Source organism: Oncorhynchus mykiss, chromosome 13 (genome assembly GCF_013265735.2).
Source record: "Oncorhynchus mykiss isolate Arlee chromosome 13, USDA_OmykA_1.1, whole genome shotgun sequence".
NCBI lineage: Eukaryota > Metazoa > Chordata > Actinopteri > Salmoniformes > Salmonidae > Oncorhynchus > Oncorhynchus mykiss.
Window position 1 is genome coordinate 44,960,206 of NC_048577.1, and position 27,065 is coordinate 44,987,270.

The following is a 27,065-nucleotide window of genomic DNA, read 5'->3' on the forward strand; positions in this document are numbered from 1 at the left end:
ACCACTATTGTTTTCACTATATATTTGACCTCTTGGGGATGTCATTCGAAAACATAATGTTAACTTTCACTGCTATGCGGATGACATACAGCTGTACATTGCAATGAAACATGGTGAAGCCCCAAAATTGCCCTCACTAGAAGCCTGTGTTTCAGACATAAGGAAGTGGATGGCTGCAAACGTTCTACTTTTAAACTCGGACAAAACAGAGATGCTTGTTCTAGGTCCTGAGAAACAAAGAGATCTTCTGTTGAATCTGACAATTAATCTTAATGGTTGTACAGTCGTCTCAAATAAAACTGCGAAGGACCTCGGCGTTACTCTGGACCCCGATCTCTCTTTTGACGAACATATCAAGACTGTTTCAAGGACAGTTTTTTTTTCCATCTACGTAACATTGCAAAAATCAGAAACTTTCTGTCCAAAAATGATGCAGAAAAATGTATCCATGCTTTTGTTACTTCTAGGTTAGACTACTGCAATGCTCTACTTTCCGGCTACCCGGATAAAGCACTAAATAAACTTCAGTTAGTGCTAAATATGGCTGCTAGAATCCTGACTAGAACCAAAAAATGTCATCATATTACTCCAGTGCTAGCCTCCCTACACTGGCTTCCTGTCAAGGTAAAGGCTGATTTCAAGGTTTTACTGCTAACCTACAAAGCATTGCATGGGCTTGCTTACCATGGGTCATATGATTGAGTGTAGTCTGGCCCAGAAGTGTGAAGGTGAACGGAAAGACTCTGGAGCAACGAACTGCCCTTGCTGTCTCTGCCTGGCCGGTTCCCCTCTTTCCATTGGGATTCTCTGCCTCTAACCCTATTACAGGGGCTGAGTCACTGGCTTACTGGTGCTCTTTCATGCCGTCCCTAGGAGGGGTGCGTCACTTGAGTGGGTTGAGTCATGGATGTGATCTTCCTGTCTGGGTTGGGCCGTGGCGGAGATCTTTGTGGGCTATACCCGGCCTTGTCTCAGGATGGTAAGTTGGTGGTTGAAGATATCCCTCTAGTGGTGTGGGGGCTGTGCCTTGGCAAAGTGGGTGGGGTTTTGTTATATCTGGAGTACTTATCCTGTCTTATCTGTGTCCTGTGTGAATTTAAGTATGCTCTCTCTAATTCTCTCTTTCTTTCTCTCTCTCGGAGGACCTGAGCCCTAGGACCATGCCTCAGGACTACCCTGCATGATGACTCCTTGCTGTCCCCAGTCCACCTGGCCGTGCTGCTGCTCCAGTTTCAACTGTTCTGCCTGTGATTATTATTATTTGACCATGCTGGTCATTTATGAACATTTTGGCCATGTTCTGTTATAATCTCCACCAGGCACAACCAGAAGAGGACTGGCCACCCCTCATAGCCTAGTTCCTCTCTAGGTTTTTTCCTAGGTTTTGGCCTTTCTAGGGAGTTTTTCCTAGCCACCGTGCTTCTACACCTGCATTGCTTGCTGTTTGGGGTTTTAGGCTGGGTTTCTGTATAGCACTTTGAGATATCAGCTGATGTACGAAGGGCTATATAAATAAATTTGTTTACATTTGAAATAAAAATTAGATTTGATAACCATTATTTTTGCGATCCATTCATGGTAGACGTCCTTCCTAATAACAATGCCCCACATCCTGCTGATTTCAGCTGCTGAACAGTATATGCACATTTGATTGTGTATATGGATGAGAAAGTGAACTTGCCATTTACAAAAAGTTCAGCGGGGATCCTGCTTTGGGAACTATTGACTAGGACATGGCTCTCCAACCCTAATCTAGCGCATTTTATTCAAAAATGAGCTGCTTGATAAATTGAAATCAAGTTAGTTAGGTTACAACTGGGTCTGGAACAAAAACCTACAGGAACTCTCCATGAACATGGTTGGGGAGCCCTGACCTAGGTCATCAAAAGCCAGACAGTTTCATTAAATAAGCTATAGGCAATCATTTTTATTGCACCTTTAGGCCTAATTTAACTGATGCATTTGGAAATGTTTAACTTCAATTCACTGGCACTATGAAGATCAGTTTAGCCATACTCACTGACTGATTAATATATACTTTAATATACTTTTGGTAATTTACGAGGCATAGCTAGATACAGATTACCAAAATACAGCCTATGCGCATGGCCTATGCGCATGGTTCTAACAGTCTTTCTGCCTGACCCTATCTTCTCTCTCCCTCGCCTGCTCCTCTTTCCTTTCGCTATGAAAAACGCTAGTGTGTGCGTGTAGAATAGCTCAGCCTACTCATTGATAGCCCTTACTTTAGTGAATTTGCACGAGACATTACAAGGCAAGAAATTGTGAAATACAGCATTGCTATAGCCTACATATTTTGATAACCGATGCACAGTTCTGCCTGGTGGCGGACATGCCTGGCTGTGCCCTTCCCATCTCTTCCTCGCTCTTTCTTTGCGGTGAAAGATGCGAGAGTTTGTGTTCTACGGAAAATAGTTTCCTCCATTGCAAAAATACTGAATCTTAGGAGTCGAAGCTTGACACCCAGAAAAGGGAGTCGACTATCCACCACTACCCAGTTCTCTCCGTGGTTCTATCTAGTCCCTATGCATTTAATTTCAATAACCTATATTATCATATTTTTTGTTTACTGTAAAGCGGACTGGTACATATTCCAATTTACAAAACAGCGCCTTTGGTTGTGGTTATTTAACGAGTCAATATAGTTAGTGTTTAACGGTCAATTATTTTTTGACGTGCACATTTTATTTAGATAGAAAAAAATGCATGTAAACAGAGCTCAATTGCTTTCATTATTATTGCCAATGACTAATATCAACAATGATACCTCATGATCTTATTTTACTACATGTAATAATGCTGTTCTATAATAATTTGTACACCCATCCCCCACGTCGACATACTTCGAAAGGACCTACTCGCGAAGGGTGAATTTCAATGTAAGTCAGATTCAGGTGTGTTATTTATAATACTTCGTCGTTTGGTTGGGAAGGAACGGTAGTCAGGACCGACATAATTCGTATGTCTCTCTGCAGACGGTGGCGGCAGACTGAAATTAATACGTTTCTGGTAAATGTATCTAGTTAACTAGAGCCGGGGTACGGGATGCTGGTTGGATCAATCATCTGAAATATATATATTTTATTTTACTCTTGCCGCATCTCTAAAGTCAGCAAAACAATGTCATTCACACCATACATTTTGTTAAAACAGCATATTCGGCTGGCAGAGACCATACCATTAGCTAACGCTGGCCAACTGTCTGGCAGTGTAACAGTTTATTCGCATTTATTCTGTAGGAAACAATGTTTGAAATGTAGCCCATCACATGGGTGAATGGTTTCTGACCTCAAACAAATATAGCGTGCTATGTTGTAAACAGAGCGAACGGATCTTGTTTTGCTGCTATAGCTAGCTTTCTAGTCAAGCTATGCACCACATTAGGTGCCTCGCGCTCTGCAATACTGTAGATCTCTGCGAGTTTTGAAAGTGTTATGACCGATAAGGAGTTACCATTATCTTTGGTGGGGGAAATGTTTGGCGTGATCAAACTTGAAGTGTGTCGCAGCTGGATGCGGAGGGCTGGGGCGAGCGGCGTCCTAGATTTATCAGGATATATATACTTGGATTACGGAGGACGAATGGAAGGGACAATAGAGGAAGGTGAGCTTGAATTGGCCAACAGTGGAGGAAAGGGGAGATGGTTTGTTGAAGAATGGTAGAAAGTGCGATCTGTACCCTGGATCGAAGACCGGAGAAATGAAAGTGAATGAGGGCGAAGTATCGGAGGTGGTAGGTGTGGTGAAGTTCTCGGAGGCCGAGGATTACACGGAGGGTTAAGGATAAAGATTAGTCTGTGACCGTAGGAGTGAAATTACGGAAAAAGTGGACCCTTGCCCTTTGGCTGATCCATTTGTGGTTTCAGAGTGGGTGAAAATTGAGTTGGGTGGTGTGGAGTCGGTGAAGGTAACCCGAAGTGGTCTTGTGATTGTTTGTGTTTCTGTGTTGGGTCAGATGAAGCTGGCGCTTCGCGTCAAACGTCTGGGGTCAGGATATGTGAATTGTTTTGCTCTCAAGTATAGGGCGCCATTAAAATGAGTGAGGTAGGGGTGAAAGTGGACAATCTGAAGCTAGGGGAAGATTCCCGGTGTTTGTGATGCTCTTCGTTTGGTGCGACGCAGACTGTGGCTTGAGTGGAGAAACAGAGGAGTCGTGTTTTTTTTATGTTGAGTTTTAGCCCGGCAAAGTGATGTTATATCGGTTATCCCTCCCTGTACGAGCTTTTGTACCGAATACATTACGATGTTAACGTTACAGATGTGGCAGCAGTATAGGAGGGAGGTTCCTAGGTGTGCAGAAGGGCATGAGACAAAGGTATGTGTAGCGTTGGTGAATTTTGGTTGAGAGAATGCCAAGTGTGCAAAGCTGTCAAGGCAAAGGGTTGCTACTTTGAAGAATCTCAAATTTTGGGGAATATTCAGAGGTGGATACTTTCCGTGGGAATTAACAGGAACGGGAATATGCTAAATTAATACCATTTAAATGTAGATGTTTTCTGCATTGGATATATTTACCATATCATATGGAGACAGAAACATAAACCTTTTACCTTATAAGTAAACATAATTTAAAATGTTACAATCCTTCCAATAGAATAATAATAATACAACATTTTATGAATTTAACTTTCATTAAATTAGTTGACTCTTCACATGGGATGAACAACAAAATAAAGGGAATGATCCCCAATGATCGATCGCATCTCCCAAAAACGTTTCCAACATACATCTTTAAAATGAAACTAAAGCTTTGGTTGTCTTCCTCTCATGCTTCCATGTCTTCTCCCTGGACCGCCTCAATGTCCACCTCTTGATCATCAGACTCTGAGGCCTCATCTTCACGGTCACTTTCCCACCTTGTTGAGGTTGGCTCAAAAAGCCTCCAATTTGCCTGGATGGCTACCAATTTGTCAACCCATGTATTGGTCAGCCTGTTGCGTGCTTTGGTGTGTGTGTTCACAAACAAGGACCAGTTGCGCTCTGAGGCGGTGGCTGTTGGTGGGATTTGGAGGATAATGGAGGCAACAGGGAAACAGCCTCAGATCCACAAAGTCCCTTCCACCAGGTAGCTGATGAGATATGTTGGCATGACTGCCATATGTTGGCACGATTGCATCTCCATCCCAAAGCCCTTGCTTGGAAGTGTACTTCACCAGACTGTTAAGAACCTTGCCCTCATCCAGGTCATGGTGGTGAGACACGGTAGTGATGACACCATAGGCCTTGTTGATCTTTGCACCAGACAGAATGCTCTTGGCAGCATACTTGGGGTCCAACGTGTACACTGCGGCGTGTATGGGCTTCAGGCAGAAGTTTTTATGCTTTTTGATGTATTTCAGAACTGCAGTTTCCTCTTCTTGGAGCAACAGTGAAGTGGGCAGGGTAGTATGGATTTCTTCTCTTACATCTGCAAGCAGAGTGTGAACATCAGACAGGATGGCATTGTCACCCTCAATCCTGCTATATGTTTCAGGAGTTTCAGGCTGCTTACCACTCTCCCAAAATACATCATCCAGGAGGATCCTCTTGATGGGGCTGTCCATATCGGCAGACTGTGATATGGCCATTTCTTGGAGAGACTCCTTCCCCTCCAGGAGACTGTCAAACATGATGACAACACCACCCCAACGGGTGTTGCTGTGCAGCTTCAATCTGGTGCTCTTACTCTTCTCACTTTGCTTGGTGAGATAGATTTCTGCTTTAACTTGATGACCCTTTACATATCTAACCATTTCCTTGGCTCTCTTGTAGAGTTTATCCATTGTTTTCAGTGCCATGATGTCCTTGAGCAGCAAATTCAATGCATGAGCAGCACAGCCAATGGGTGTGATGTGAGGGTAGGACTCCTCCACTTTAGACCAAGCAGCCTTCATGTTCACAGCATTGTCTGTCACCAGTGCAAATACCTTCTGTGGTCCAAGGTCATTGATGACAGCTAATCTGCAATGTAGAGACTGGTGTGTCTGTTGTCCTTTGTGTCTGTGCTCTTGTAGAATACTGGTTGAGGGGTGGAGATGATGTCGTTAATTATTCCTTGGCCACGGACATTCAACCACCCATCAGATGATTGCAATGCACTCTGCTTTTTCTATGCTTTGCTTTGCTTGATCTTGATTTGAACTCTGTTGAACTCTGCATCCAGCAAATTCGTAGATAAAGCATGTCTGGTTGGAGGGGTGTATGCTGGGCGAAGAACATTCAGAAATATTTTCCAATACACATTGCCTTTGAGCATCAGAGGTGAACCAGTTGCATACACAGCTCGAGCAAGACATTCATCAGCATTTCTCTGACTACGTTCCCCCATTGAGTCAAAAAAACCTTCTGATTACAGGAGGACCATGAGCTGTTGCTATCGATAAGGTGTCTGATTCATAATATTCACCTCAAATAGAAGTAGAGGGACTTTTGTCAGAGGTTGCTTGTTGTGAGCGCTGAGGTACTTTATGCACTTGGCCAGATGATTCTATATCTTTTTTTGCATTTTTCACATATGATTTGGCACAGTATTTGCAAATGTACACAGCTTTTCCTTCTACGTTAGCTGCAGTGAAATGTCTCCACACATCAGATAATGCCTGTGGCATTTTCCTAAAAAGATCAGAAAAAAATGAGTAAAAAAAACCAAATACAATTCCATGTACAGATAAATAGTTAAGCAGTTAGATTAAACAACTCCTTTTGTAAGATAAATGTTTTAAAATGAAACATGTATGGAAACAGGTGAATTAACACTCCTCAGTTAGCAGGCTCAAGCAAGCTAAATCCCACATGGTAGCAAAAACTAACTAGCAGAAATTGTTAACAAGTTAGAAATGATTTAAACACACTTTACTGTAGGCTACTTTTTACTAGTTAACCCAATATGGTAATCAAAACTTACCAGAAAGCATGTCGTTTTTGGCTCAGACAGTGTAGTAGTGTGGGCTGAATAGCATCTCATTATTGTGCAAGATCTTGAGAATCAGCTGCACATGTGATGGAAGAATGCACTGTGCATGCAGAGGGTTGCAATTCCATTTAATTGGGGATAGTTTAACCAAAATATGCCACAAGACCTAGAATTGCCATGTGTCCCTGAACAGACAGTTAACCCACTGTTCCTAGGCCGTCATTGAAAATAAGAATTTGTTCTTAACGGACTTGCCTAGTTAAATAAAGGTAAAATAAATCAAATTAAAAAAGGTTCACTGTTTTAAGCAAAATTCCCCAAATTCCAGGCCTTAATTAACTTCAAAGGATTTTTTTGGGGAGATTTACTGAAAGTTCCCAGCCCTTTGCAACCCTAGATACAGCCAACTAATGTGATATTGTCAAAACGATACAAATCGGGATATTGTTGAAGATATATTGTAACGGTATCAATTCCCCCATCACTAGTACACAGTACATTTTACTCCCCACTGCTGGGTTGGTTTGTTGTAAATAATGGTCAGTATTTATCTGTCATTTGTCCTCTGCAGAGTGGATCTTGGTGCTGTCACATTCTCGGACTCACCTGAGAAATGTCCACCCCGGACCCCCCCATGGGAGGGACGCCTCGGCCGGGCCCCTCTCCTGGACCGGGGCCTTCTCCAGGAGCCATGATAGGACCCAGCCCAGGTCCCCCAGCCTCTGGGCACTCCCACCCACAACAGGGGCCCTCAGGATATCCTCAGGAGAATATGCATCAGATGCACAAAGTAAGACAGAAAATGGTCATATCCATAACTGTAATGGATGTCAAATGTCTTCTATGGTCTGCAGTACCATTTTATGAGACTTTTTTTGCATTAATCTATTCGTCCTTTACTGTACATAAGAAATGTATGTGCTATCTAAGTAGGACATGCTTATGTTAATGTATTAATGTGTGTTGTCTTCTCCCAGCCTATGGAAGGCATACATGAGAAGGGCATGTCTGATGACCCTCGCTATGGACCGATGAAGAGCATGGGCATGAGACCAGGTGGAGACCACATTGGAATGGGAACCCCTCCTAGCCCCATGGACCAACATTCCCAAGGTACCATACCATGGGGTACTGATTAGATTGCATAGAGGATAGAGGAAACATTGACTCTGTTATTGAAGTAGCTTTACACAAAAGGTCAACTTATTAGCTTTCCATATGCTCTAAATATGGTGCTTATGATTTTAAAGTTAAGCACAATTGTTTTTAAAGCCAATTACCTGAGAAGAGAATGCTAACACGTGTAGACGCGTGTGCACTTGTACTGTGAACTCAACCAGCTAGTTTCTCCTCTTTCACTTCTGTCTTTTGTTGGGTAGCGTGAGCAGCAGACGCTCAGATGAGGGGGGGGGGCATGAGGCTTCCCCTTTCAGACAATGCTGGTGGCAGCTGTCTGCTATAAAATTACTCAGTCATCAAGGAGAGAGGGACAGAGGGGCTGTTGAAATACTGTAACACAGGAGTGTGTTTTTCTGTTGACTCTTCTACCCTGTATTGACTGGTGACAAATCAAATTGTATTTGTCACATGTGCCGAATACAACAGATGTAGACCTTGCAGTGAAATGCTTACTTACAAGCCCTTAACCAACAATGCAGTTTTAGGAAAACACCTTTTAAAAAAGTAAGAGATAAGATGAACAAATAATAAAGAGCAGCAGTAAATAACAATAGCGGGGCTAAGTACAGTGGGTACCGGTACAGAGTCAATGTGCGGGGGTGTTGAGGTAATTCAGGTAATATGTACAGAGCGCGAGGCTCAGCTGTAATGTGTGCATGTCTGTTAGAGACTGATTTGTAAAGTGTTTGTATCGCCAGTCCAGCTCATAATCATAATACCAGTCTGGATTTGGTTAACATTTCTCCTGGTCTGTTAGCATCCATTTCGCCACCATTTTCGGTGTATCTAGCCATTATTTTAGTCATTCAAATCAGTTTCCCACTGTTCTCAGTTAAAGGGACAGTCATGCCCTACCATTCCCAGGGAAGATGACTTTTCTCACCTGTGCTGTTGTCTCTCCTCCCCAGGCTACCCCTCTCCACTGGGGGGTTCTGAGCACTCTCCCAGCCCTGTGCCAGCCAACGGCCCTCCACCCTGCCCCATGATGCCCTCTGGTCCAGGTGTCCCCATGGAGGGCGGTGACCCCCAGGCCATGGCCCAGCAGAACCTCGGTGGTGTCCTGAGTGGTGGTTCTGTGCCAGGTGGGGTTGGGCCAGGTGGACCCACCCCCTTCAACCAAAACCAGCTGCACCAGCTCAGGGCCCAGATCATGGCCTACAAGATGCTGGACCGCAGGCAGCCCCTGCCAGACCACCTGCAAATGGCTGTGCAGGGCAAGAGGCCCATGCCAGGGATGCCCAACATGCCCCCTTCCTCTGGGCCTGGAGCGGGGCCTGGACAGCCACCAGCAAACTACAACAGACCTCATGGTGAGTGGGGTGGGCACATGCAAGTTTATGCTACACAGCCTGTCAATGAGTTTTGCAACCCTATGAATGACACACACATGCGCATAATTACAGTCAATCACGCACATGCTGTTCATCTTAAACAAAGAAAATAAATCATTTAAATGCTTAACACGGACCTTTGGTGGTGAAACTGGTTCAGGCACCATTTTCTACATTAACTAGAATTCAGTAGGCATGAATGCCCAGGCAGTGTCTGATCATTTCTAATGTCATCTGGCAGGAATGGTAGGCCCAAACATGCCTCATTCAGGACCCTCAGGTGTTCCCCCTGGTATGCAGGGACAGCCCACCAATGGACCCCCTAAACAATGGCCCGAAGGTGAGCCTCGGCTTGACCCCTGGGCAGTGATTCACCTGTGTGGCGAGGGCACTAGTCTGTAGTGTTTTTAGTCCATGTTCTTCTCTTTCCTGTGCTGATAGTTTCACCAGACCTATCACAACGGTAGGCCGTCATTGATAACTGACTTGCCTAGTTAAATACAATTTAAACAAGGAATACACACATATTAAATAGATAATAATTGCACCAAAACACTGTAGAATCAATGGTAGAACTAATAATTATTTCAATGCCATATGTTCTAGGGCCCATGGTGAATGCTGCTGCTCCATCCAGTGCCCCCCAGAAGCTGATTCCCCCTCAGCCCACTGGGAGACCCTCCCCTGCTCCCCCCTCCGTGCCCCCTGCTGCCTTCCCGGTCATGCCCCCCCAGACGCAGTCCCCAGGGCAGCCCCCACCCATGGTGCTACACCAGAAACAGAACCGCATCACGCCCATCCAGAAGCCCCGTGGCCTGGACCCAGTGGAGATCCTCCAGGAGAGAGAGTACAGGCTGCAGGCTCGAGTGCTGAGGAGCGTAGCGACTAAAAATCGTCTGTCCTCTGTTGCAAGACTCACTACCGAGTTTCAAACTGCCTCTGGAAGCAACGTCAGCACAAGAACTGTTCGTCGGGAGCTTCATGAAATGGGTTTCCATGGCCGAGCAGACGCACACAAGCCTAAGATCACCATGCGCAACGCCAAGCGTCGACTGGAGTGGTGTAAAGCTCGCCGCCATTGGACTCTGGAGCAGTGGAAACGTGTTCTCTGGAGTGATGAATCACTCTTCACCATCTGGCAGTCCGACGGACGAATCTGGCTTTGGCGGATGCCAGGAGAAAGCTTCCTGACCGACTGCATAGTGCCAACTGTAAAGTTTGGTGGAGGAGGAATAATGGTCTGGGGATGTTTTTCATGGTTCGGGTTAGGCCCCTTAGTTCCAGTGAAGGGAAATCTTAACGCTACAGCGTACAATGACATTCTAGACGATTCTGTGCTTCCAACTTTGTGGCAACAGTTTGGGGAAGGCCCTTTCCTGTTTCAGCATGACAATAGCCCAATGCACAAAGTGAGGTCCGTACAGAAATGGTTTACTGAGATCGGTGTGGAAGAACTTGACTGGCCTGCACAGAGCCCTGACCTCAATCCCATCGAACACCTTTGGGATGAATTGGAACGCAGACTGCGAGCCAGGCCTAATCGCCCAACATCAGTGCCCGATCTAACTAATGCTCTTATGGCTGAATGGAAGCAAGTCCCCGCAGCAATGTTCCAACATCTAGTGGAAAGCCTTCCCAGAAGAGTAGAGGCTGTTATAGCAGCAAAGGGGGGACCAACTCCACATTAATGTCCATGAATTTTGGAATGATATGTTCAAGAAGCAGTGTCCCCATACAGGTGTCCACATACTTTTGATCATGTAGTGTACACTATTTTTTTTTGGCAGGGGGTGTTCGATAAGCTCAAATGTTGCAAATTGATTGTGGCTTCTATCAGTGAAAATATCTGCATAATTTCCAATCCCACATATATTTTTTGGCTGTTTATTTACAGTACCAGTCAAAGGTTTAGACACACCTACTCATTCCAGAGTTTCTTTATTTTTACTATTTTCTACATTGTAGAATAATAGTATAGACTTCAAAACTATGAAATAACACATATGGAATCATGTAGTAACCAAAAAAGTGTTAAACAAATCTAAATATATTTTATATTTGAGATTCGTCAAAAGTAGCCACCCGTTGCCTTGATGACAGCTTTTCACACTCTTGGCATTCTCTCAACCAGCTTCATGAGGAAGTCACCTGAAATGCATTTCAATTAACAGGTGTGCCTTGATAAAAGTTAATTTGTGGAATTGATTTCCTTAATGCACTTGAGCCAATCAGTTGTGTTGTGACAAGGTCGGGGTGGTATACAGAAGATACCTGAGTCAAATATCAAGTCCATATTATGGTTAGAACAGCTCAAATAAGCAAAGAGAAACAATAGACCATATTTACTTTAAGACACAAAGGTCAATCAATCCGGAAAATGTCAAGAACTTTAAACGTTTCTTTAAGTGCAGTCGCAAAAACCATCAAGCGCTATGATGAAACTGGCTCTCATGAGGACCGCCACAGGAAAGGAAGACCCAGAGTTACCTCTGATGCAGAAGATAAGTTCATTACAGTTACCAGCCTCAAAAATCGGCAATTAACTGCACCTCAGATTGTAGCCCAAATAAATGCTTCACAGAGTTCAAGTAACAGACATCGCAACATCAACTGTTCAGATGAGACTGCGTGAATCAGGCATTCATAGTCAAACTGCTGCAAAGAAACCACTACTAAAGGACACCAGCTTGGGCCAAGAAACACAAGCAATGAACATTAGACCTTGGACATCTGTCCTTTGGTCTGATGAGTCCAAATTTGACATTTTTGGCTCCAACTGCCGTGTCCTTGTGAGACGCAGAGTAGGTGAACAGATGATCTCTGCATATGTGGTTCCCACCGTGAAGCATGGAGGAGGAAGTGTGATGGTGTGGTGGTGCTTTGCTGTTGACACTGTGATTTATTTAGAATTCAAGGCACACTTAACTAGCATGGCTACGACAGCATTCTTCAGCGATACGCCATCCCATCTGGTTTCCGCTTAGTGGGACTATCATTTGTTTTTCAACAGGACAATGAATCGACACGCCTTCAGGCTGTGTAAGGCCTATTTGACCAAGAAGGAGAGTGATGGAGTGCTGCATCAGATGACCTGGCCTCCACAATCACCCGACCTCAAACCAATTGAGATGGTTTGGGATTTGTTGGACCGCAGAGTGAAGAAAAGCAGCCAACAAGAGTTCAGCATATGTGGGAACTCCTTCAAGACTGTTGGAAAAGTATTCCAGGTGACTACCTCATGAAGCTGGTTAAGAGAATGCCAAGGAGAATGCCAAGAGTGTGTAAAGCTGTCATCAAGGCAAAGGGTGGCAACTTTGAAAAATATAACATATTTTGATTTGCTTAACACTTATTTTTGGTTACTACATGATTTCATGTGTTATGTGTTATTTCATAGTTGTGATGTCTTCACTATTATTACTACAATGTATAGAATAGTACAAATAAAGAAAAACCCTTGACACAGTACATTTTACTTTAGTTATCTTGTTTTTTGTTATTTTTTGGTACCACCCTTCAGCTCCTCTCAACACCTCCCATCCATCTCTGAACACCATCCAGTTTTGATGTCTATTTGCCATATATTTTTCAGCTGTAATGTGGTGTTTCACAAAAGTTTGGAACCTTTCTATTGTCAAATTTTCTACAGATTGTAAATTAAATATAAACCATTTTTCTAAGAGTATTATATTATTGATTGACTAACTTTTCAAATCACCAGCAGTGCTACTTGCAGAGTGAAATCCAGGTAAATGTCGTAGTTTTTCTATGGAGCCAGATAGCTGACAAAAGGTTGAACGTACATATCATTAAGATCGTAAGAAAATTCATACGTAAATTGTTAGGATCGTAAGAAAAGCCATGTGTGAAACACAAAATGTAAACGTGAAATTGAATCTGTGAATATACAAACACCACGTTATGGTTACGGACTAACATTTTAGGCTTGAACAAATCTTGTGTTGCAATTCTGACGTACAATAATACCTTTCAGAGTTTTGGCAGTTTCGTCTCACCAACAAACAAAAAAACGTACACCAAATGGCCTGTGTGGAGTGCTACACGAACAACCATAACACAATGTAAAAACAAATGGAAGCCGGAGAAACCGGAAAGTTATCCTGCACGTTTTCTAGTAAAAAGTCTCCAATCGCTATTACTCCCTAGTTGAGTTTACTTCACATTTAGGTAGCTAATGTAATGGATTTCTTTGCCCTCGCAGGTCTAGATAGCACTAGCTGTATTATGCCTACAACAGTGAAGTTTCAGTCAGCTAGGTGTATCTCTACAGCATGGGCATATCTCTGGGTTATGTGGACATCCCCATGCATGCACTTAATCAAAATATGACTAATTAGTACTGCACCATCCCATTCTCTGTCTGCAATCATAACCAGTAGTATATACCAGAAATAATGAAACAGATGTTTGGTGAGTCTATGAATTATGTATGACCACAAGAGACTTTGCCACTCAAAATATTTTTTCTAGAATATTTTGACATTTATTTAATCACTCAATCTTGCCAAAGCATATTCTGTAGGAGGGGTTAATATGAATTTAAAATAATTGGACATGATTTATATGAATCGGGTCATGGACATATGGCCTTTAAAATGAACAAGGGAGAGGTTAAACGTAGGCCAAGTCTAGCATGATCTTATTCCCACACATTACAATAACTCTGTTGCAGTGGTCTTAAGTAGTCTCCATGTAGGCTATTCCCTGTAGCTGCCCAGTTGAAGAGCGTGTGATCTCCATGCAGCACCACAGCACTATGCGCCTTCGGAAAAGCACCCCTCAGCCTCAGAAGATGCCCTTCTGGGGGCATGCAGCCATAGTCATTATACCCTAATTTGGCCTATTTGCCTACTAGCCAAATAAAGTACAGAGCATGCACAATGCGTGCAACTCATCATCCCAACATATTTCAACATTTAATTCATCATTCAGTTCAGTCAGTCAGTATGTCATCCATTCTGTTTATGGTCTGAGTTCCAATAGGAACTAAATCAAAGAGAATAGAACAGTCTTATGTTTGTTTATTGAAATCCACGTGTATTCAAAGGTATCTAAATTCTCAAGTAGCCTATCATTTTAATAATTCAATGTTTAATTTAGGCTATCCAAATAAAACAATGGGCCATCAACTTGAAGCATTGCAATGTAGGCTATCATTTTGGGTACTGGTGTGTTGTGGAATAATTGTAGAATTCTATTTGTGTTTTATAACTGTTTTTATTATAGGCCTCCCCTTAAAAAAAGACCCTAGCTCACAGGCCTCTAAATACATTTTAAACAAAACAGTTGAAGCATATGCAGTGGCTGATAGGGAAAAACAGATCTGGCACTAAGAATAGGCTATGGATAGCCAATAGGTCCCAAATAGTCAAGACTATTTCGCTCAAGACAGGTTATAGCCAACACTTAATCAATATTTTGTTTTGTCTGTTATTTGTTATGGATATAGCCTCTGTGTGCTGGGGTTGTGCAATGCAAATGGTTATAACAAGCCTACATACAGACTGGAATTTGCAAATACAACGGTCAAAATGCCTAACATAATGCCTAATATAAGTCTGCGCTCCCAAATACTGGAAAAAGTGTGATTCATTAGGTTACATGCTCACTACAGTAGCCCCACATGGCTATAAAAATACATTATGCAATTATATGTCCATTAAATAACACATATTTAGATAGTGGAATAGGCCTAGCCTAAATCATGTTTACTTTCTATTTTGCAGCCCAGGAGTTATTCTAGACAAGGCTCTTCTGTGTCTTTATAGTATCATTCCCACACAAGTCATTTGCGGAAGGCCCAAGCCTATTTATTCTACGCCATCTACTGAGTGGCGAGCCTGAGCGGCGCAGCGGTCAAACACGGAACCCAGACCGGCTGCGCGCGTGCGCCATCGCACACTAATTAGTTCAGAGGTTGTTTTTATATTTTAACTTGCATGTCGTGATCGCGTTTGGTGTAGGGAGACAAGATACATTTATGCACGATAGCGCACGCGCGCAGCCGGTTTGGGTTCGGTGTAAGGGACTACATCTCAGTGCTAGAGGCGTCACGACAGTTCGAATCCAGCTATGATTGGGGGTCCCATAGGGTGGCGCACAATACGCTCAATGTCGTCCGGGTTTGGCCGTCATTGTAAATACGAATTTGTTCTTAATTGACTTGCCTAGGAAAAAAAAAAGCTTGTGTTGACATCGGCAAATGCTTTTTTGACATTGCACATTTTATTCAGGCAGAAAAATGTATGTAAACGGAGCTCAATTGATTTCATTGTTACTGTCAATGACTACTATCAACAATGATACCTCATGATCTTATTTTACTACGTGTAATAATGCTGTTCTATAATAATTTGTACACCCATCCCCCACGTCGACATACTTCGCCCACATTCTTCTCTGCAATGGGGCCTAGACTGGGCATGCGTTGATTTTCCAGTCGTTCATGGGGGATGAACGTGTAGGGGGGGCGCTCTTGTATCACGGTTGCTGTAGTGAAGGCCGTTCCTTGGCGATACAATCAGACGAGAAGTGGGGGTGGTGAGAGAAAAAAAGCTAACAGGCTAGGTCGCTCTTTGTTTCTGGCTAGCGTTGGAAATCGAAGGGACCTATCCGCGAAGGGTGATTTCAATGTAAGTCAGATTCAACCGTTTTATTTTTAATACTTCGTCGATGTTATCTTTATTTGGATTATTGAGACGTAATTTCAGTTTCTAATACCCTTTGCTTATCGTTGGGTTGGACGGAACGTTAGCATCAAGACCGACATATTTATTAGTCTTGTCTGCAGTGCAGACTGGCGTCAGAGTGAAATGAATGAATTGTGTTTTTGGTAAATGTATCTGTCTAGCTAGAGCGGGGGTACGGGATGCAGGTTGGATCAATCAACTGAAAGGATTGTTTAACTTTTACACTCTTGCTGCATCTCCAAAGTCAGCAAAATAACCCAATTCTCACCATACATTTTGTAACGACAGCATGTTCGGCTAGTAGAGACTATACCAGCTAACGTTAGCCAACTGTCTGGCAATGTTTCTTTGTGTTTTTAGTTTTCATTTTATACACATTATGTAGCTAGAAAACAATGTTTGTTAGCACATCACATGACTGAATGGTTTCTGACCTGTGTTGTAAACGGAACTGAGTTACTATACATAGCATAGCTTGGCTAGAAAGCTAGCTAACTACACCGTACACCACATTAGCTTAGCATCCGTTAACTGTTTTTTTTATAAAGTTGGTTAGTTAGCGTCTATAATTAAATATTTAGCAAGTAGTTAACGAACGAAGTCTTTACCCAGTTAGCTACCGTAATTCAATTTCTACGATTACCAACTGCAACCGGCAACTATGGCCCACCTAGCTAGCTAAATATCCGTGTTTTACTAAAGCTAGCTAGCTTAAGTCAAGTCGCCGGTAGCAGGGTTTACAGTATCAAGCTACAGTCTCACCAAAGAGAATGCATCAGTCCTTGGACATAACTGTTAACATAACAATATCAAGTGAGGAGGAACGACAATAGATTCCACTTTCAATCGTTTAAATAGCGTTACTCGTCTCACTAACATGAATGTCATGATGTCGACAACTTTACCCACACATCATGGTTGCTGTTTACCTTTTATGTTGTTTATTCTGTCGGGAGTGTATGAAGGTTCTTTTTATGCATGCAGCTGCTGCTGGGCAGCATCATCTGAATCACCTCGTCTGAGTGTAAGGTTTCCAAACAAGAACTCTCCTCATTCTGTCAATCGCCACACACTGGGAAAAATATTTAGTCATTAGAACATATTTCTCTCCAACTATCTGTGCAATTATTATATTTGAGGAAAGCAATTATTAATAAAAGTATACCATTTTATAATTGATTTGTGATATGGGTTGTATTATCAAAGGCAGGCACTCTATGTAATCATCTAGAGGTCTTTAGGTGGGCCTGTGCAAACTGAAGATCAACAGAACATTGGTGTCTTTCAACAAATCAAATGCTTCACAACGAACAAGTGTAGACTAACTTCCCAGCAATGCAGGGGAAAATATTAAAATAACATGAGGAATAGCCAAAATACACCATGAGTAACAATAATTTGGCTATACACAGAGGTACCCGTACCGAGTCGATGTGCAGGGGTACGAGGGAATTGAGGTAGATAGCTATACAAATAGGTAGGGGTAAAGTGACTAGGCAACAGGATAGGTAATAAGTAGTAGCAGTAGTGTGTGTATATGATGAGTCAGGGTTAGTGCTTAAGGGGGTAAATGCAGAAAGTCTGTGTAGCTATTTGGTTAACTATTTGGCAGTCTTATGGCTTGGGGGTAGAAACTGTTAAGGGTCCTGTTGGTTCCAGCGTTGGTACCGCTTCCCATGCAGTAGCAGAAAGAACAGTCTATGACTTGGGTGACTGGAGTCTGACAATTTCTAGTGTTTTTCCTCTGACCCCGCCTGGTAAAGAGGTCATGGAATTCAGGGAGGTCGGCCCCAGTGATGTATTGTGCCTTACGCACTACCCTATGTAGTGCCTTGCATTTGGATGCCAAGCGATGATGCAGCCTGTCAAGATGCTCTCAATGGTGCAGCAGTATAACTTATTGAGGATCTGAGGGCCCTTGCCAAATCTTTTCAGCCTCCTGTGGGGAATGAGGCATTGTCGTGCCTTCTTCGGGACTGTGTTGGTGTGTGTGGACCATGTTCATTCTTTAATGGAGTTGTGTGCGACCATGCAGTCGTGACTGAGCAGGGAGTGCAGGGGGGGACTAAGCACGCACCCCTGGGGTGGCCCCATTTCGAGAGTCGGTGTGGTTGATGTGTTTTTGCCTACGCTCCTACTTTTGTCTTAAGTTGATATCTTGACATAATTAGCCACCTTGTGACTGAAGCAGAAACTGGCTTTCAAATAAACTAACTCAGGAGATGTGTGAGCTGTGCTTTCAGGTTCTACCAGTCTAGTGTCTTATTTTCTAATCCTACTTGTGTATATTTGTGCCAGCCGTGCATATTAACACAAAACATACTCAAATGACTACAAAAAGGCTATCTTGAGAATTGGTTCTTGTTATTCAGACCAACTGGTGTATTTTGGGTAAGTTGGGCACATCCGAGAACCCACAGCTCGGAGAACACAAAGTCCATTTGTGGATGATGGCTACATAGAGATCTGGTACGCACTAGGGCTACCACGATATCACGATATGATATCACGATACTTAGGTGCGATAAAATATTTATTGTGATTCTCATGATTCTATAGACCCTTTTACAGTACATGAAATACTAGCGTTACACACAGGTTGCCATCTGCGCCCATTCAACATAGCCAAGATTTTACTTTTGAACCAAAATAACTTTTTAGGGTTCTCATACGCTTACAATTATGTTTTGATTCTTGCTTGAAAGTTGCTAAGATTATATTTAGTTGTCGTCTTTGCAAAATAACTTTTTTGGATGCATCAAATGTTAGCTAGAATCCTAACGCTCATTGATAAATGCTGTGGCAAAAGCCAGCCAAAGAGCCATTTTGCTGGTTGAAGTATTTAAGTATAATGCAGTTGATTTGTGATAATGACACAAATATTATATTAAGCAGGATATTCATACGAGCCTTAAAATCCAATTATAATACCATATGTCTGCTGCGACGGGACAAGAGTCATGAGAAAACATGTTTTTTGATCCGTCATGGAAGTAAAATTGCACAACAAAAAGATAATGGAAAACAAGCTATGAAGGTAAACCACTGGAGATTTGGTGCAGGTTCAGCCAACAAACGCAAACAAATATTGCAAGATTGTCAACTACAATTTGGTCAGTATCATCTGTAATTTGTCCTCTCTGAAGAGTGGTGCTTGGTGCTGTCACAGTCTCAGACTCAGCTGAGAGATGTCCACCCCAGACCCCCCCATGGGAGGGACGCCTCGGCCGGGCCCCTCCCCAGGACCGGGGCCTTCTCCAGGAGCAATGATGGGCCCCAGCCCTTCCCCGGGCTCTGCTCATGGCATGATGGGACCCAGCCCAGGTCCCCCAGCCTCTGGGCACTCCCACCCACAACAGGGGCCCTCAGGATATCCTCAGGAGAATATGCATCAGATGCACAAAGTAAGACATATCCTTAAATGTAATGTATGCGGTGTAATTTTATGACAACTTTTTTTAAATATATACTAGGTTAGCATTAATCTATTCTTCCTTTACTGTATATAAGAAATGTATGTGCTATCTAAGTAAGACATGCTTATGTTAATGTATTAATGTTTGTTGTGTTCTCCCAGCCTATGGAAGGCATGCATGAGAAGGGCATGTCTGATGACCCTCGCTATGGACCGATGAAGAGCATGGGCATGAGACCAGGTGGAGGCCACATTGGAATGGGACCCCCTCCTAGCCCCATGGACCAACATTCCCAAGGTACCATACCATGGGGTACTGATTAGATTGGATAGAAGAAACATTGACTCTGTTATTGAAGGAGCTTTACACAAAAGGTCAACTTATTAGCTTTCCATATGCTCTAAATATGGTGCTTATGATTTTAGAGTTAAGCACAATTGTTTTTAAAGCCAATTACTTGAGAAGAGAATGCTAACTCGTGTAGACGCGTGTGCACTTGTACTGTGAACTCAACCAGCTAGTTTCTCCTCTTTCACTTCTGTCTTTTGTTGGGTAGCGTGAGCAGCAGACGCTCAGTGGAGGGGCGGGGCATGAGGCTTCCCCTTTCAGACAATGCTGGTGGCAGCTGTCTGCTACAAAACTACTCAGTCACCAAGGAGAGAGGGACAGAGGGGCTGTTGAAATACTGTAACACAGGAGAGGGTGTTTTTCTGTTGACTCTTCTACCCTGTATTGACTGGTGTGACAGTGGGCAAGGCTCAGCTGTAATGTGTGCATGTCTGTTAGAGACTGATTTGTAAAGTGTTTGTATCGCCAGTCCAGCTCATAATCATAATACCAGTCTGGATTTGGTTAACATTTCTACTGGTCTGTTAGCATCCATTTCGCCACCATTTTCGATGTATCTAGCCATTATTTTAGTCATTCAAATCAGTTTCCCACTGTTCTCAGTTAAAGGGACAGTCATGCCCTACCATTCCCAGGGAAGAGGACTTTTCTCACCTGTGCTGTTGTCTCTCCTCCCCAGGCTACCCCTCTCCACTGGGGGGTTCTGAGCACTCTCCCAGCCCCGTGCCAGCCAACGGCCCTCCCCCCGGCCCCATGATGCCCTCTGGCCCAGGTGTCCCCATGGAGGGAGGTGACCCCCAGGCCATGGGCCAGCAGAACCGCATTGGGGTCCCAGGTCCGAGTGGTGGTTCTGGGCCAGGCGGTGTTGGGCCAGGTGGACCCACCCCCTTCAACCAAAACCAGCTACACCAGCTCAGGGCCCAGATCATGGCCTACAAGATGCTGGCTCGCAGCCAGCCCCTGCCAGACCACCTGCAGATGGCCGTGCAGGGCAAGAGGCCCATGCCAGGGATGCAGCAGCAGCCAGGGATGCCCAACATGCCCCCTTCCTCTGGGCCTGGAGCGGGGCCTGGACAGCCACCAGCAAACTACAACAGACCTCATGGTGAGTGGGGGAATGTACAGTTATGCTACACAGGCTGTCAATGCAACCCTATGAATGACACAAATGTTCTCTCTCTCAAACAAATAAAATAAATAATTTGAATGCTGAACGGGGACCCCTGGTGGTGAAACTTGAACACATGTTCTCAGTTCAGGCACCATTTTCTACGTTAACTAGACTTCAGTAGGCATGAATGCCCAGGCAGTGTCTGATCATTTCTAATGTCATCTTGCAGGAATGGTAGGCCCAAACATGCCTCCTCCAGGACCCTCAGGTGTTCCCCCTGGTATGCAGGGACAGCCCACCAATGGCCCCCCTAAACAATGGCCCGAAGGTGAGTGAGAGGGCACTAGTCTATAGTGTTTTTAGTCCATGTTCTTCTCTTTCCTGTGCTGATAGTTTCACCAGACCTATCACAACGGTAGGCTGTCATTGTAAATAAGAATTTGTTCTTAATTGACTTGCCTAATTAAATAAAAATTAAACAAGTAATACACACGTTGAACAGATAATAATTGCACCAAAGCACTCTGGGATGGCAGAACTAATAGCTCTTTCAATGCCATATGTTCTAGGGCCCATGGTGAATGCTGCTGCTCCATCCAGTGCCCCCCAGAAGCTGATTCCCCCTCAGCCCACTGGGAGACCCTCCCCTGCTCCCCCCTCCGTGCCCCCTGCTGCCTCCCCGGTCATGCCCCCCCAGACCCAGTCCCCTGGGCAGCCTCCCCTGCCCCCACCCATGGTGCTGCACCAGAAACAGAACCGCATCACGCCCATCCAGAAGCCCCGTGGCCTGGACCCAGTGGAGATCCTCCAGGAGAGAGAGTACAGGCTGCAGGCTCGTATCACTCACCGTATCCAGGAGCTGGAGCATCTACCAGGGTCTCTGGCCGGAGACCTGCGCACCAAAGCCAACATCGAGCTAAAGGCCCTGAGGCTGCTAAATTTCCAGAGACAACTGCGTCAGGAGGTAGTGGTGTGTATGCGTCGTGACACGGCCCTGGAGACGGCCCTCAACGCTAAGGCCTACAAGCGCAGCAAGCGGCAGTCCCTCCGTGAGGCCCGCATCACAGAGAAACTGGAGAAGCAACAGAAGATTGAACAGGAGCGCAAACGACGCCAGAAACACCAGGTACACAGAGGGGTTGGGACAGAAACGCCAGGTACACAGAGGGGTTGGGACAGAAACGGCAGGTACACAGAGGGGTTGGGACAGAAACGGCAGGTACACAGAGGGGTTGGGACAGAAACGGCAGGTACACAGAGGGGTTGGGACAGAAACGGCAGGTACACAGAGGGGTTGGGACAGAGACGCCAGGTACACAGAGGGGTCGGGACAGAGACGCCAGGTACACAGAGGGGTCGGGACAGAGACGCCAGGTACACAGAGGGGTCGGGACAGAGACGCCAGGTACACAGAGGGGTCGGGACAGAGACGCCAGGTACACAGAGGGGTCGGGACAGAGACGCCAGGTACACAGAGGGGTCGGGACAGAGACGCCAGGTACACAGAGGGGTCGGGACAGAGACGCCAGGTACACAGAGGGGTCGGGACAGAGACGCCAGGTACACAGAGGGGTCGGGACAGAGACGCCAGGTACACAGAGGGGTCGGGACAGAGACGCCAGGTACACAGAGGGGTCGGGACAGAGACGCCAGGTACACAGAGGGGTCGGGACAGAGACGCCAGGTACACAGAGGGGTCGGGACAGAGACGCCAGGTACACAGAGGGGTCGGGACAGAGACGCCAGGTACACAGAGGGGTCGGGACAGAGACGCCAGGTACACAGAGGGGTCGGGACAGAGACGCCAGGTACACAGAGGGGTCGGGACAGAGACGCCAGGTACACAGAGGGGTCGGGACAGAGACGCCAGGTACACAGAGGGGTCGGGACAGAGACGCCAGGTACACAGAGGGGTCGGGACTGAGACGCCAGGTACACAGAGGGGTCGGGACAGAGACGCCAGGTACACAGAGGGGTCGGGACAGAGACGCCAGGTACACAGAGGGGTCGGGACAGAGACGCCAGGTACACAGAGGGGTCGGGACTGAGACGCCAGGTACACAGAGGGGTCGGGACTGAGACGCCAGGTTCCCAACCTAGATGTCAGATGATCCTCACATTCTTGTAAGACCTCCAGTGCTTGGCGTTGTATTTTATAGACACTAATATTCAGAGGTTTTTGTGTAGGAATACCTTAACAGCATCCTGCAGCATGCTAAAGACTTCAAGGAGTACCACCGCTCCATCACAGCCAAGCTCCAGAAGGCCACCAAAGCTGTGGCCACGTACCACGCCAACACTGAGCGTGAGCAGAAGAAGGAGAACGAGCGCATTGAGAAGGAGAGAATGAGGAGGCTGATGGTGAGTGACCATACAGCTGCGTGATCGTTTACACACTCACTATTAAGTAGCCATAGATTTACTCTAACACCTGTAGTCAATGTGTGTCCTTCCCTAGGCTGAAGATGAGGAGGGCTACCGTAAGCTGATTGACCAGAAGAAAGACAAGCGCCTGGCCTACCTGCTGCAGCAGACAGACGAGTACGTGGCCAACCTCACCGATCTGGTCAGAGCCCACAAGGCTGATCAGGCCCTCAAGGATAAGAAGAAGAAGAAAAAGAAGAAGAAGAAGGTGAAGAATGAGGCCAAATGTTGAAAGTGCATCTTTCTGAAGTTCCATTTGTTTTGTGTTGCCTTGTGTTTTACTGCGATATGTGGCCCCCTGTGTTTACGTTGTTGAGCCTGTCATTGCAATATGAGAAACTGATGTTCATGTTCCCTAGAAGCCAGAGAGTGGGGAGGGCCAGCCTCCTGCCCTGGGACCCGACGGAGAGGTGAGTTTCAGATCCCGGTGAAAGATTTGGTCCGATAAAATCCAGACAATTTCCCACCAAGCTTTTTGACAAAGTCATCTTCTCTGCCACCAGTTCATGAAGAACAATATAATGAACGAATGCAAGCCCCATCACTCAACATGTTAACTAATAGGCCCTTTTCATGTCTGGTAATAGGCCATTTGCCTCATGATGTGTTGATAAGAAACTAAAAGGTAGCATTGTTTCCAGGCTCCCTGTTTTTCACAAAGCCACAGGAATACTTGTTTAATTTACCATGAAATGATCATATGGGCAGGTAATATATCACAGTTTCCAGTCAATTTCTCACTCGCTCCCTCTTCCACTCTCAGCCTCTGGATGAGACCAGTCAGATGAGTGACCTGCCTGTGAAGGTGATCCATGTAGATAGTGGGAAGATCCTGACTGGGCTGGATGCGCCCCGGGCTGGCCAGCTGGACACCTGGCTGGAGATGAACCCTGGGTCAGTTAAACACAGCTAGCTAGAACACATGTTTGTTTGCCCAGACTGTGGGAATAATGACGACACGAGAGCCTGAGGAATATGAAATACCATTTCCCTTTGGAAAGGATGAACATTGTACAAATTTAAATGCTTTTCACACTGTCATCTCAAAACAATTTCATCGGGCATCACAACTAATCATTTAAACTTTTCTCCTGCAGGTATGAAGTGGCCCCTCGTTCAGACAGCGAGGACAGTGGCTCAGAGGAAGAGGAGGTATGTACCTTAGAGACCACAATGCTCTCCTTACCCCCCACTTTCCCCTTTCATATATGTATATCGTAAACCTCAAGTCGCCTTTAAATAAATGTAAGCAGACCGCTGTGGATGAGACCTTGCGTGTGGAGTCTGTTCAGAGGCGTACCACTCTGTGGATGAGACCTTGCGTGTGGAGTCTGTTCAGAGGCGTACCACTCTGTGGATGAGACCTTGCGTGTGGAGTCTGTTCAGAGGCGTACCACTCTGTGGATGAGACCTTGCGTGTGGAGTCTGTTCAGAGGCGTACCACTCTGTGGATGAGACCTTGCGTGTGGAGTCTGTTCAGAGGCGTACCACTCTGTGGATGAGACCTTGCGTGTGGAGTCTGTTCAGAGGCGTACCACTCTGTGGATGAGACCTTGCGTGTGGAGTCTGTTCAGAGGCGTACCACTCTGTGGATGAGACCTTGCGTGTGGAGTCTGTTCAGAGGCGTACCACTCTGTGGATGAGACCTTGCGTGTGGAGTCTGTTCAGAGGCGTACCACTCTTGCCTTGGGCTTTCAGAAACTAGGCCATTGCCAAGCCCAAACTAATGTAACCCTTTCTCTGCATTGTGTACTATAAAGCTTATATTAATGTAAATCAAAACATTGTGTGGTAAATATCTTTACTGGAACAGAGATCTTTTCCAGATAAATCTTAATCCTGACCAGTTCATGGGACAAGCTGTGTTCTAGTTTCCATAAAGAATATTTTATTCCAATTCGATTACGTCTTTTGACTTGACCTTGGCTGAGACAATTTGAGCCAGGCTGTGTGGCGTCTGTATCTGAGTCCATCCTCTTGCTCCGCACCCCTCAGGAGGAAGAGGTGGAGCCCCAGCCCTCCCAGGCTCCCACCGAGGAGAAAAAGAAGATCCCAGACCCCGACACAGAGGACGTGTCCGAGGTCGACGCCCGCTACATCATCGAGGGAGCCAAGCAGGATGTGGATGATGAGTATAACAGTGCCGAGGCGGCGTTCGCCCGAGGCCTGCAGTCATACTATGCTGTGGCCCACGCCGTCACTGAGACGGTGGACAAACAGTCCACGCTGCTGGTCAACGGGCAGCTCAAACATTACCAGGTACACAGTCTACCCACTTCACAGTAACATGATTTCCCATACACAATGCATTTCCCATACACAATGCATGCTGTAGTGTTTCATTACCTTTCACAATGCTTACAAAAAAAGAAGAGCTGACACATGACCAAAGCCATGCGTACCTGATGACCAGGTGAGACAGTAGAATGACTGGTTTGTGTCCCTCTCTCCTCTAAGATCAAGGGCTTGGAGTGGCTGGTGTCCCTGTACAACAACAACCTGAATGGGATCCTGGCTGATGAGATGGGTCTGGGCAAGACCATCCAGACCATCGGCCTCATCACCTACCTCATGGAGCACAAGCGCATCAACGGCCCCTTCCTCATCATCGTGCCCCTCTCGTGAGTCCCTCTCCTTTCCTCTAGTTGGTTCTCAGCTCCTTTATGGACCGGAACTGATGCAGTATTTCTGTTGTTTCAATCGAGATTCTCACCTGTAATTATACGGATACAAGCCCGAAAGGGCTGTTATGGGTATTTTCCACGGTCATAGATATTTTTGCCTTGTGTTGTGTCAGTGCCTTGTGTTGTGTCAGTGCGACTTGAGGTGGACAGAGCAAGTGTATGTTTATCAATTTATCTCCCGTCTTTGTTTTCAGAACGCTGTCCAACTGGGTGTATGAGTTTGATAAGTGGGCTCCAACGGTGGTGAAAGTCTCTTACAAAGTGAGTAGCCCCTTTCAACGCTTCTTCCAGGGTGAAGTTTGACAATTGCATAGGAGGTGGTCCGCATGTACATGTGAATATCCTTTGATTATAGTGTTCTGTAGATGTAAAGTTGATGTGTGTTCTACTATATCTCTGTCCAGGGCTCCCCACAGGCTCGCCGGGCATTCCTCCCCATCCTGCGCAGCGGCAAGTTCAACGTACTGCTCACCACCTACGAGTACATCATCAAAGACAAGCAAGTGCTGGCTAAGGTAGGGACCCACCTCTTCAAATCACCCCGTGCAATAGTACACCGCCTTAGAAATGGCCCTAGTCAGACAGGTGAACCTATGGAAACTTCCATGTCATCTTCTCATGCCACGGTACTCTTTCCCTCTCAGCTGCGATGGAAGTACATGATAGTGGACGAGGGCCACCGTATGAAAAACCACCACTGTAAGCTGACTGTGGTTCTGAACACCCACTACCTGGCCCCGCGGCGTCTGCTGCTGACCGGCACCCCGCTGCAGAACAAGCTGCCGGAGCTCTGGGCCCTGCTCAACTTCCTGCTGCCGACCATCTTCAAGTCCTGCACAACCTTCGAGCAGTGGTTCAACGCCCCCTTCGCCATGACCGGAGAGAAGGTGAGTTAGTCAAGGCTCTGGAGAGGGGTGTTCTGGAGACATTGGGGGTCATCATGGCTGGAC

At 45.4% G+C, this 27,065-nt stretch overlaps 1 protein-coding gene across 9 annotated transcripts in view; it reads left to right on the forward strand.

Moving 5' to 3' along the window:
* The first annotated feature begins 7,483 nt into the window (after positions 1-7,483).
* The window catches only part of LOC110486526 (transcription activator BRG1), a 28,439-nt gene continuing 8,857 nt past the window's right edge, over positions 7,484-27,065 (forward strand). For 4 of the 9 annotated variants that reach the window (XR_005035566.1, XR_005035565.1, XM_021558192.2 and 1 more), the window contains exons 1-16: positions 15,409-16,075; positions 19,279-19,536; positions 19,710-19,845; positions 20,576-21,001; positions 21,237-21,335; positions 21,577-22,133; positions 23,195-23,368; positions 23,466-23,639; positions 23,791-23,841; positions 24,195-24,325; positions 24,529-24,583; positions 25,427-25,690; positions 25,889-26,052; positions 26,310-26,376; positions 26,520-26,630; positions 26,760-27,002. Coding sequence is in view for 7 of the 9 variants with exons in the window: in XM_021558192.2 (XP_021413867.2) it covers positions 19,321-19,536; positions 19,710-19,845; positions 20,576-21,001; positions 21,237-21,335; positions 21,577-22,133; positions 23,195-23,368; positions 23,466-23,639; positions 23,791-23,841; positions 24,195-24,325; positions 24,529-24,583; positions 25,427-25,690; positions 25,889-26,052; positions 26,310-26,376; positions 26,520-26,630; positions 26,760-27,002 (2,868 nt within the window). In the remaining 2 variants the exon portion in view is untranslated. Of the gene's footprint in view, positions 7,703-7,889; positions 8,026-8,999; positions 9,402-9,663; positions 9,763-10,028; positions 10,276-15,408; positions 16,076-19,278; positions 19,537-19,709; positions 19,846-20,575; positions 21,002-21,236; positions 21,336-21,576; positions 22,134-23,194; positions 23,369-23,465; positions 23,640-23,790; positions 23,842-24,194; positions 24,326-24,528; positions 24,584-25,426; positions 25,691-25,888; positions 26,053-26,309; positions 26,377-26,519; positions 26,631-26,759; positions 27,003-27,065 lie in introns of those variants that run through there. The other 5 variants (XM_021558194.2, XM_021558197.2, XM_036941248.1 and 2 more) reach the window with 4 other exon arrangements.